General features: G+C 33.0%; 1 protein-coding gene across 1 annotated transcript; it reads left to right on the top strand.

Moving 5' to 3' along the window:
- Positions 1-1968: 1968 nt before the first annotated feature.
- LOC18439878 (putative F-box protein At5g42430) lies at positions 1969-3036 on the top strand. Its single transcript, XM_006850033.2, has one exon. The coding sequence runs from the start codon at positions 1969-1971 to the stop codon at positions 3034-3036; it is 1068 nt and encodes a 355-aa protein (XP_006850096.2).
- The last annotated feature ends 10068 nt before the right edge of the window (positions 3037-13104 follow it).

The raw sequence follows: 13104 nt of genomic DNA, 5'->3' as shown, positions 1-13104 counted from the left end.
ATTAATTGTGATTATTTTTTACCAAAGGCAATTGGTCTCATTATATACTTTCACTTAAAAAATTTAAGAGAGAAATATATAAAAAAGTTTTTCAGATAAGGTGGTAACGCAAAGGCCTAGGTTCGAAGGAACTTAATATGAGGAGCATGAAGAGGAATCCTAATCTTACTTATTTAACTTGGAAAAGAGAAACACCTCTTGAGAGAAATGTTTCAATTAGTTAAAATAAAATCCACATAGGGAAACATATATTATTATTTAATTATTTAAATTTGTGTATTTTTCACTGTTTTAAGTAATTTTCTACTAAAAACAGACGATTTTTAGTAACACTTAGAATAAAATAAAAATAGCTTTTCAAATATATAAAATTATAAATAAAATTGCCCATAATTTTATCTGAGATATCATGTAAAAGTGCAAAGTTTATCTTACATAATTTCACCAGGGACATTACCAAATAATATATGGAGGATTAACCGACAATAGGGAAGATGTGGAATATAACTTATTTTCTCAAAAAACTCGAAATAAAAAAATTCCTAAATTTTAGTAAAATATATATATATAAAAAAAAAAAGAGATTTAAAACGATAGTTGGAGAATAGTTAATACACAGACTCCTACCCTAAAAGGAGAGAGATTTTCGTTGACCAAATTGTTTTTGAGATGAGTTTCATTGTCAGGATTGAAATTGATTTTGGAGGGAGATTTTCGTTGACCAAATTGCTTTTGGGATGAGAATTTTGATTTGGTTAGTAGGGTCTGTATATCATGCTCCCGCGGGAGCATAAAGGGCAGTAACTCCCTCAGGCAAAAGAGAGATTTTGGAGGATTTTCTTTCGTTCGAATTCCAAGATATAAGTAATAACAACTAGATGATTATCTTTCAAACAAGAAAAAATGGTTTGAGTTTTTCAACACTTAGATCTGGCCCACCGAAAATTGGATGTTCCTTATACATTATTTTTTAATTCACGAACACAGATTGCACATTTTGAAAATTTTCATTTTTGAGGGACTCTATGCCAAGAGCTACATTCCCCAAAATTTGGGGTCTTAAAGATACTTTGAGATTTTCCCAAGGGATCAAATGGATAGTGTGCACCTACATGAGCAACATAACTTTTGACATCAATATCTCTCTCATATTTTGAAGGCTGGAGTTTCTACTTATCACCTCATTTAAAACCAATGCAAAAAGATAGACAATACTTATCATATACAAGTTTTTTTTTGGTTATTTTTTTTAATAATTTTATTGGGTAATTTATCATATACAAGTTAACCTAAAAAAAGCAACCTATGATCCTCCCACGTTGGTGGTTTGAGCTAAGCAAATCTGATATATTTAGCAAGCTTATCTATTATGAAAGAAATTAAAGATTTTGAAGTCTAAAAGATAAGGAAATCTTGTATTTTTTAAAGATAGGAACAATCCTTTTGTTTTGAATTTTAAATTAATCAAGTTTATAAATTAATCAAATCACGAGAAGGGAGATATTGTAGGAGAATTACAAATGTTGGCTTCCAAAGTGGAAACGAAAACGTTATTCTCTCTGGTTCTCTTCATTGCTTATGTTTTGGCATTAGGTCCTTTCTCCGTGTTTCTCTTCAATTCTTAAGTTTTCTTCTTCAATTCGTAAGTTTTCTTTCAAGGGCTTTTTGTTCTCTTATGTTTTGGCATCTGTGTTTCTCTTCAATTCGTAAGTTTTCTTCTTCTTCTTCTTCTTCTTCTTTTCTTTCAAGGGCTTTTTGTGAAAAGAAAAGAACATGAAAAGTAAGCTTTCTGTGAAAGAGAAGAATATGGAAAGTAAGAGGCTTTCTATGAAAATGAAGTGGGTAAAACAGTGGCAAGAGAAGAATATGAAAAGTAAGAAAGTAAAACAGAGGCTTTCTATGAAAAGGAAGACGGTAAAAAAAAGGCTTTTGTCCCCTGCATCTCTTTCTGCATGTCCTCTTCCCACAATGGGGTCTTTGTCGGACATTCTGCCCGGCGATCTTGTTGAGAAGATCCTCTTGTCATACCCATTGAAGCGTCTCTTACGCCTCAAGAGTGTATCGAAATCTTGGGATCAATTGCTCACCTCTCCCGACTTCATGAAACTCCGTTCCCTCTCCTTTCTGCCGGATTCTCAACCTCGTGTGCTCTACCTGGATTATTGGAAGAACAAGGTCATGTTTCTTTATGGTGTCAAGGACTGGCTCTTCCATGGTATATCAAAGCTCCGTGCACCAAGGTCACTTCATTTTGGCGATTCCACGAGATGGGGCTTGATGGTCGCTAGCCATGGTATTCTGTGTTGCTTGAGTAGGTTAATTATTGATAAGCGAAGATGGGATTACTTTTATGTTGTGAACCCGACCACTGGTCGACAAAACTCCATTACTGATTTTCCCGGCGCTTTTGCGCACCACTTCGGGTTCTATTTTGACCCCATACTCCATAATTTCAAGATTTTAGCTCAAGTTGAGGTGATGCATCAATCGACCGAGGTAAATGACATAATGTATGTGATGTTTGATTCATCGACTGGACAATGGAGGCGCCCTCAAAACTCAATACCCGACCGCTCGTGCACCTCAGCACCCATGGTCTCCATAGAAAACACTTGCTACTACATGTACAAAGACAATCAAAATCTGGTGGCTTTCAATATGGATAGAGAGGAAGGGGAGATCATTTTTGTTCAAGAATTGCTTCGAGGTTCTGATTTTAGAATTTTAGAATGGGACGGTCGCCTGGCTTTGCTTCAATCAACTAACGTGCTCGATGTGAAGGTGTGGGTTCTGATTGATAAGAAGTTCAGCCAAGTGATTCATGTAGACATGCATAAATTGTGTAGTTATGTTTTACGAAATATACAGCATTGCTGTTTGTTTGGGAAAACACTGATAATCTATGGTGATGGTAGGTTTGAGGGATACAATATCATGAGCGGGCAATTAATCTCATCTTCCGTTGATATTCAGGTTGGGAACTGTGGATACTTCATAGCCTACAATCCCACTCTCTATTCTTGGAATTACAGTTAATGCAGAAGTGCTTCAAGATTTGGTGATTTAGGAAGATTTGCAAACAAAAGACATTTTATTTTTGTTCAGGAATTTTATCCATATTGATTGAAATAAGTGAATGATTTAGGGAGATTTCCCAACAAATTGAGATGATTTCATGACAGTGGGTGTCAAGTTTGTTAATTGCCTAGACTCTCTTTTGTGCTTGGGATTTTTCTGGTTACATTGCAGTATGAGTAGGTGCTTCATTAATGAGTTTTGGATCTTTGTTCAATTGTTAATTTCAGGTTGTAAAATAGGCTGATTGTCCAAAAAAAACAAAAAGTTGTAAAATAGGCTTTATAAATGTGTTTGGATCTTTGTTCAATTGTTTGTGTTCCTTGTATGACGGGTTATTTCGCATTTTTTTTTCTTGGTTATTCTTTTCAAGTCTAATCATGTTAGATTGTGAAATGTCTAGACCCCTTTGTAGTGTTCTTTTGCTCTTTTGGAATCAGGGACCCTTCTATTTGTTTTCTGTTAGTCATCTGTTACCCAAACAATTATTTTCAAAGGTTACAGTAATTTGATTACTTTGATCCTTAGGGACATGGTATTTTGTATGGCTTGCGATTGAATGCGTTTTAGCTAGTAGTTTTAACTGCCTTATCATCTTGGGTTTCAGTAATTCAAATGTGTTTTATCCCCCTTTAGTTAATAATTTGGATCTTGAGATGTATAAATGTGAAAAAAAGGCATTTCAAGATTTTTAAGTATTTATAGATCTTGTAAATGAACTATTTTTCGAGGTTCAAATTTCATTGTAGGACTTATTTTTCGAGGTTCAAATTTCATTGTCAGACTTTTTGGCACAAGCAAACTGCATCTTTTGGCAGGTCTTAGAGGTATGCCTTACTTTGTTTGAGGTACCTTTGTTTAAGATTGATGCCTCCTTATGTAAACGGCATCCGTAATTAAAATGTTATCCTTTGAATTCCCTTACCCCTCCACCTCCCTCTTCCCCCACCCTCTAGCATGTAATTGAACATTGTAGGGAAAATTATAAAAAAACCCCAAATATACACTATCTATGTAACTTACCCCCATCCAAATCTTTTCTCTCACTTTCTTCTCCATAACAACATTTCTTCGCAAAAACTCCCCAAGGTAAAAAGTTGGTATTTTTTGGACAGAAATACCCTTTCTGTATAAAAAAAATCAATTGGCGCTTACTATGGGTCCTAAGTAGCGTATTGTTAGAGCGCAATATACAACTGCCGGAACGAATTGTCTACAACATATTGCCGGAGCGCATATGAATCGAGCGCCTGAGTTCTTTGTAAGGATTGTCGGATCGCCGTACGCACTGCCAAAACGTGTTCATATACTGTCAGAGTGTTGAATACACGGCCGGACCACGCCGAAGCACCTTGTCTTTATAGACTACTAGAGCGAAATATCTTTAGAAGGTGTGCCGCCGAAGCACCTTCATATACTGCCGAAGGTGTACCGCCGCACGTTTATATACTGCCGAAGGCCGCCGAATGTTCATATACTGCCGAAGGTGTACTGCCGAACGTTCATATGCTGCTGCAAGTGTACCGCCGAAGCACGTTCATATGCTGTCAAAGCACTAAGCACACTGCCGGATCACCCTATTACACCGCCAGAGCTCTGTGGCTCCAGAGCTCATATTGCCGGAGCGTTCTTTGGGACTGCCAGAGCGCGTCGTCTCCAAAAACTGTATTGTTGGAGTGCATTGGGTAAATTAAAAAATGAGAAACAAGAGAGAGAAGGGCGTGTGAAAAAAATGGTAGTTTAGTCTTTTTTCTTATTCCTTTTGGGTTCGGGTTTTTTTTGCGAAAAAAGGTTGTTATGGGAAACAAGTGAGAGAAAAAAGTTGGATGGGGATAAGTTGCATAGATAGTATATATTGGGGATTTTTTATAATTTTCCCCACGGAATGTAATTGGACATGCACATGATAATGACAGAGACCATATTAGAATTCGAAAAGCCTTTGATTGACAAAGATGCCTCCATTAGGCCTAATCAGGTCTGTTAATATTTTCAGAGTTCTTCTTGAGAACTAGCATATCTTAATTGCTGGTTGTGCTCTAGTTCTATGTTGGATTTTTAAGAGTTGTTGGCTTTGTGCTACTTCTATATGCAACAGGTCTGTAATCGACATAGCAGCTGGTGTTCTGTTAAAGTTCTTCCCACAAGTTTTACATTTTGTAATTTGTACTCTTGAATTATTTTTCAGTTTCTGAAATGCATGTTTTGGTACTTTTTTTCCTCTCTTTCCTGTCTGACTTTTCAAAGCCTATTTGATTACCATTTCTAAACCTAATTCTTCAAAAATAGAAAATCTAAAACCCACTTTTTAAACTTTTCTCATCAACTTTTAAAAACTAATGGAATGTTAAACTAAAGGAATATCTATCATATTTTAGGATGAATAGTTTGTTGCATTTCTTCATTCAATCAATAAAGGGTGTGATTTGTATAGACCGAGGCCCTAAACAATCAAATTAAGGCCCACCTTCAAATAGTGTCAAAAGATGTTGTTTTAATATTAAAAGTCTTTGTGATGGCCTTAAATTTTTTTCATCTCTAATTATAAAATTCAAAGTTTAAAAAATAGTGTAGATTGAGCAGAACTATGAACACTTGAAAATTGACGGGTTTGAAAATGCATTACAAGATGCACGATTTCCAAGACTTGAAATCCATTTTTCTCATGTTCATGCATCTTTGAGATGATCAATTTGAGGACTTTTGGGTATCGACACAACCTCTTCTAGTGAAAATTTTAAAGTATGCTTTAATTTGATTGTTTAGGGCCTCGCCAACTTTTTCCATCAACAAAAAAAAAAGTTCATTATTAAAAGAAAAGAATATTTTTTGCATTTCATGTCGAACGTGGAATGTTCCTTCAAGGAAGGTAAAAGGTTGCCCCAATTGAAATTTCACAAATACGATAAATATGGACGATTGGTCATTTTGAATAAAAGCTTTGATGGACATTGCTCAGGTAATATTGATAGAAAATAATGGGACATTATCAATTGAACCCTTAATATTGTTTTGATGGAAAAATTTGACAGTAGGATGCTTAACATTCACAATTCCGTATGCCTTCAACAACCCATTCAGGTATTATTTCAAGCCATGTTCACAACCCATGTTCACAACCTACACCAAATCTATCTTGGAGACAAGAAACTACACCAAATCCATACCTACGATCTAAAATAATTTTAACACAAATAAACCCAAGGTTCTGAAACTCGGCTTGCCTTTGACAGAGCCAAGTTATGGGGACTGAGGTGAGTCCGAGTGGATTCGCCGAGTTGTGCACAGGGCGAAAAGGACCTAAAAAATAGAAAATTTTTGGAAAATAAAAAGTAGAGGAAGTACAATGGAATAAAAAGAACTCTAAAAAGATAGTTTAAGCATTAAAAAGAAGAGAAAAAATGATTTCAAAAATAAAAAATTAGAGTTTGGGACACTTAAAAAATAGAAAAACAAAAATAGGAATCATAGTACATAACACTCACCAATCCTTCCCAAGAACTTCAAAATCATGTAAAAAATTTTATACAACACTTCTATAATTTTTTAACTCTTTTCGAAAAAATTTTATAGGTCCCAAGTTGTACTTACCACTTGGGCCTACTTGGACATGCGGCGAGTCCAATTAACATGGCCAAGTTCGAGTGGAATATGACGAGTCCCAGGCACTGGATATTAACTTTATTACTCTTCTTTTTCTTTTGAATCCATCATTTTCTTGTTAGATTGTAGAGAGGATGCACTAGGGACTATGTTTTTCACTTTTTCTTTTCTATTTCATTCTTTTTGCACGTTTGATGGTGGTTAAAGGTGCCAATGGGCCGGGCCATCTTTCACCCTGACCTGGCCAGGTACTTGTTGCCATAGGGCCGGCCCAAGGCTGGTTCAACGGCTAAAAATAAATGAGAAAAAAAAATAATAAGAAAAAAGAGAGTCAAACCGGGGAAGTCCTAGTCCAAGCCCCGTCCTCAGGCCAAAGTTTGTGTACTAGGTCTTACTTTTTAGGGCCGATCCGACCCGTCTAGGCCGCCCGACCATTGTTAGCCTTGATGGCGGTGCGGTGTTTTATTAAAAATTTCTTTGGGACTTTTTTTAGGGGAGGTTCCATGGACATGGTAAAATTGAGTAATGATCCAATACCATGGTTGGATCATAGTATAATGCAATGATACTTCTAAAAAACCACGTTATTTGTACGACATCAAAATTTGCACACACACTCTCTTCACCTCAATAATGAATCCCCCCCCTCTCCCCTCCCCCTCCATAAAAAAAAAGTTCAATTTAGATATGGTCAAAATGAGGCCCCTCCAAAAACGAATCTAGATCATTCATTTTGTGAATTTCAAGATCTTAGCTCTTATAAACTCAAAATCATTTTTTTCTTTTTTAACATTGTTCATCTAATGATAATAAAGCCATCCAAAAAATTGGAAATGAAAAAAATCCTTATAAGGCATAGATCTAATCATCTCATCAAAATGAACGGCCTATGTTAATTGGGCTAAAAAAATACTTTCTAGGTTGTGCTTTCAATTTTTTCTTTTTTTTGTGATTTTTCATTAGAATGAAAAGAGTGTATATTTCAAAATTTGGATCAAACAAATGGCCATAAGATGATTTTTTAAAGTTGTTGCATCATATTACTATACAACGGTTGCATGAAATCATTGCACGGGAAAATTTGGATTCTTTGATTTAAAAAGAAAATTGGAAACCTTCAATTTAAGAAGAGTGAATGTGTACTACGAAACCATCTACTTTTAGTACAATAAAGGTCCGAATCATCTCTAGCTGTTAGATTTAAAATTTAGACATTAAGAAAAACATACAGTGTTCGAGAATTTTTTTTGAACATTGTGCATAATCAATGACACGCCTTTAGACATTTGATTTTATATTTGATGGTTAGGCATCAGTACGACCACAGTGCGTCAAAAAATAATTCGTCTCATCTTATACTTCATCTTAAGGCTACGTGTGGTTCATGAGTATATATTGACATATGTAAATCGCATTTATACGTTTGGCTTGTGCATGATGCATATGCAAATAAAATCCTATGGTAAAAACTTTTACCATGACTAATTCATGATAAAACAAAACCGCACTATTCACAATACATTACTATTTATAGTATTTTGTACATATATAAATTATATATTTAATATACAAATTGTGTTTTAATAATATTTAACATATAATATGTAATTTTTTTTTAATATTAATATAAATAATATATTATTTTATATTATACTATGTTATATAACATTAGATAATATATAATATTATGATTTAATACATAAATATATTATACATAATACATAAATACATAAATGTGTGATATATAACATATATATAACATAACATAATATATATTAACAATATATATCATATATATTTATATTTGTATTATATTATATTACATTTATAAAAAAAAGTTTATATAGAGCTGAGGCTCTAAACAATCAACTAAGAGACCATCTAAAAAATTTCACTAGAAGATGCTGTTTTGATGCCCAAATATCCTCAAATTGATCATCTCGACATCATGATGCATGGACATGAGAAAAAACTAGATTTCAAGTTTTGAAAATAGTTCATCATGTAACATATTTTTGGATGGTCAAGTTTCAAGATTTTTAAGTTTTCATAGATATGCTTGATCTACACTATTTTTGAAGCTTTAAATTTTATAATTAAAGATGAAAATATATTTTAAGTCAATCGAAAAGATTTGCAGGATTGAAATCACATTTTTTGACACTATTTGAAGGTGTGCTTTACTTTGAGTGTTTAGAGCCTCGACTCTATACAAATTGCACCCTACATTTATATATATTATATATAGTACATTTATTTATGGGTTATGTAAGGGTGCTCACACTATAGAGCAATTTAATATTGTACTCAACAAAATTTGAAAACTTATATACCCTCGTTTTGTACATGGAACGTTTTTTTGTAAGGGTATTTTTTGTCATTAGGAAGGGTGTGACTTCATCTACGTGGATGTGACATCATTCATATGGACCATTAAATGCCAATAGTGTGATCCATATGGGTGATTTTACACCACATGCGGATGACGTCACATCCATCCTAATGACAGAAAAATACCCTTATTTAAAAAATAGTCATTATACAAAACAAGGGTATAGAAGTGTCCAAAGTTTGTTGAGTACAATAAAAAATTACTGAACAGTTAACGTAACCATTTATTTAATGAGTACTGATCCTATAAGACCCTCCCATACCCACGTGTGTAGGACCCCAATTGATCACTATTAAATTTGGCACAAATATCTAAAAACGTTATCACATGGGTGTTGGATTTGACTTTTCTAGAGATCTGTGTCAAATTTAATGGTGATCCTTTGGGGTCCTATATATATAGGTGTGGGTGGGTCTTATAGGATCATTACTCTTATTTAATATATAATATATAAGTAATGATCCTATAAGAACCTCCCCCACCCATGTATAGGACCCCAAAGGATAACCATTAAAGTTGATACGGATCTCTAGAAAAGTTATCACATGGATGTGTGACTTGAGTTTTTTATAAATGCGTGCCAAATTTAATGGTGATCCTTTGGGGTCCTACACACATGAGAGGGGGACTGTCTTATAGGATCATTTCTCATAATATATAATATATAAATATAATATAATATAATATATTAATATTATAGTATATATTATATTAATATTATAGTAAAAATTATAATATTATTATGTATAATATAAATATACATTAATAAAATAAATATAAAATACATTATATTATGGGAAAAGTTTATATAAGGTTGCAACCTTAAAATGTAAAATTACAGATTCACCTAAAAAATCCATCAAAAAAAGGTTATTTTAATGTTGAAAACTCTAATTGATCATCTCGACATCAAGATGTACGAATTTGAAAAAGAAAAATTTGGGTCTCATAAATAGTGCATCTTGCAACACATTATCTAGACCGTCCATTTTCAATATTTTCATATATTTATAGATTTACTTGATTTTAACCGTTTTTGGAATTTAAAATTTATAGTTAGATATGAAAATAGATTTTGATATATTCCTAATAATTTTTTATACCAAAATTACATGTTATGATAAATTTTGTAGGTGCACTGTAATTGAATTGTTTAAGGTTGCAACCTTATAGAAACCACACCCTTATATTATATATTTAAATTTGTATTAAAATATATATTTTTATTATTTATAAAGTAATGTATAATGTATAATATATATTATATATTATATATAGTATTATATTACATTCTATATATATATATATATATATATATATATATATATATATATATATATATATATATATATATATATTATAAAATATATATTGATGTGCTTATAAATATATTTATATTTAATATATTTATAAATTATTTAAATACCAAACCTATGTAATTCACAACACAGTGCTTTTTAAAGCATGTTAAAACTTACAAAACATGGCAAAAAAAAAGGTCTAAAATATTTTCATGCAAAGTGTTTACATTTTTTATGTTACTATTTACACACGAACCAAACGTGCTCAAGAGGAGTAATTTAAAAATAAAATTGAGAAACCATACTGTGTTTCTTGAATTGAAGTTTTTCTTGAATTGAATCTCTCTCTTGGCGGTGCTGCTCAAGGAGAGAGGGAGGGACCCAAGGGGTGGAAAGAAAAAATAAAATGTACAGAGTAGGGCATTAACGCAATTTGGACAAGTAAAATCTAGAGGGATATTGACGTCTCAAACTTGGAAGGGCATATTAGTATTTTTCCATTGAAAAAACAAATTCTTGAAATTACAAAGAATAGTGTCTAATATATTTCCCAAAATTTCAGGACTATTCTAACTTGGACGGATATTCTCACATGCTTCTCTCAGGAAAGTTAAAGATTTTTTACCATAATTAAAACGTCAAAATTTTATGAATAAAAGAAATCTTTTAATTTGAGTTTTAGAGAAGATATTATATTTGAGGGAAGATATTCTTTTGATTTGAAATTTAAATAAGATATTATCTTTGAGGGAAGATATTCTTTGGATTTGAAATTTAAATAAGATATTATCTTTGAGGGAAGATATTGTCTTGGATTGAAGCTATTATCTCAGTAAGGAACATTAAAGAATATTTAATTCAGCAAAGTACTAACGACTTTATAAAAAAAATACCATTAATACTTATATATGTCTTTCTTAGTTCTTACATGCTTAAAATTAAAATTTGTAAGTAATGCAGCAGTTTAGTGAGAGATATTTTCAACAGCCCCAAGAATCAGACCTAAGCAAAATCATGCTTCTTTCTTCCTTCCCTCTCTCTTCTTTTCCTTCATCCCAACTTCTTCCTTCCTTTGAACCACATCCCCCTCTCTCCCCTTCCCCTTTGTCCCAACTTTATGTAACTTTTGTACAGTACTCAAACAATAAAGTGATGTCGATTCGTGATCTCGGATTTAAGTTAACATATCAGGCTTCGAACCTCCATGCACCGAGAAAAACATATGACATTCCACGATTGAAGACAACTAGCAGCCATGGCATTCTGTGTGTGTCTACAAGGGAAATGCGCGGGAAGTGCAAAAGGGATGTCTTCCTTGTTCACAACCCTTTTAAGTCGTCAACACATTGCCTTTACCAATTGCCTCGAATTTCATGTCTCTCGATTTGGTTTTTATTTCGATCCTAAACGATGCAATTTCAAGGTTTTAGCTCAAATTCAGGTTGTTGGAAATCATTGTGAATTGAAAGAGGGAGAATTCCTGCTTTTCATCTCATTGACCGGATTATGGAGGAGGCCTCGACACTCTGTCCCTTATGCTGCCTCAAGGGATATAATATCTATTGATCACAGTTGCTTCTACATATCTGAAGGCTATAATTTGGTGGCTTTCGACATGGAGAGGGAGGAAGCAGACATTATTGTTTATAATGTGTACTTCGGTTAATGAGGGTTTAACACACTATGTTCCTGTTCTATGGATTGGAGAGGTATTGATACTGAATGATAGTCGTAAATTGTGAAAATACAACATTAAGAGTGGTGATTTATACTCTTCTGATGAAGTTGGAGTGTGCCATAGCTTCACAGCTTACAAGCTCAGCTTCTTTTATTGGCAAGCATAAGACTGCATATATACAAAGTTTAGAAAATTTTCTTTATTTTGAGCCGTTATCAAAAGAATAAATGCGGCCACGTAATTCCATATCTAATGGTCAAGCTTAATTGACCTCCATATACTAAATATAAATGGCCTCGTTGTATACATTTCCTATTCATTTATTGAATTTAATATATGCAGTTTCTTTCCCAACTTCTTATTCTTTATATGTCTGATTTCTTATGGGGAGTGATTTGGATATGGCTATTTCTTTATACACCGAAATCAAAATATGAACCACACAGGAAAGAGGAAGTTTGTACTTCAGCACTGGAACCTCGTATGGGGACTCTATGTGCCTGAAACTATATGATTATCGATCTGTCAATTTCTATCTTTTACTTTCTAATAATTGCCGATGTTGTATTTTGAATAGCAATCTAATGCTTCTTTTAATTAAATGAGGGGTGTGGTTTATATAAGGTTGCAACGTAAAACAAACAAATTAAGACGTAACTCCAAATTTCATCATAAATATAATTTTGGTGTAAAAAATTCTTAGGATGGCCTGAGAATATGTTTTCATCTCTAATTATAAAATATTAAACTCTAAAAGTGGCCCAAATCAATTGAAAACCTGAAAATTGATGGTCCGGATAATGTGTTGCAAGATACATTATTTTTAAGACTCGAAATCTTTTTTTCTTTTCATATTCATACATCTTGATGTTGAAATGGTCAATTAGATGGTTTTCCGACATTAAAACAACCTTTTATGATGGATTTTAGATGTACACCTTAATTCTACATTTTAAGGTTGCAACCTTATGTAAATGTTTTTCTTAAAGGGCACTTGTGGTGTAGACCCTTAAAGTTCTCAATATTTTTAGGCATTTAGATACCCTTATCATATA

The sequence above is a fragment of the Amborella trichopoda genome, chromosome 3, assembly GCF_054954075.1.
Source record: "Amborella trichopoda isolate Santa Cruz 75 chromosome 3, AtrichopodaSantaCruz75HAP2 v2.0, whole genome shotgun sequence".
Lineage (NCBI taxonomy): Eukaryota > Viridiplantae > Streptophyta > Magnoliopsida > Amborellales > Amborellaceae > Amborella > Amborella trichopoda.
The sequence above is the reverse complement of the archived record's forward strand: the minus strand, read 5'-3'. Positions and strand labels throughout refer to the sequence as shown.

Excerpts from the sequence above, each read along its gene's own strand:
- LOC18439878 (XM_006850033.2), top strand. The coding sequence starts at position 1,969 with ATGGGGTCTTTGTCGGACATTCTGCCCGGCGATCTTGTTGAGAAGATC.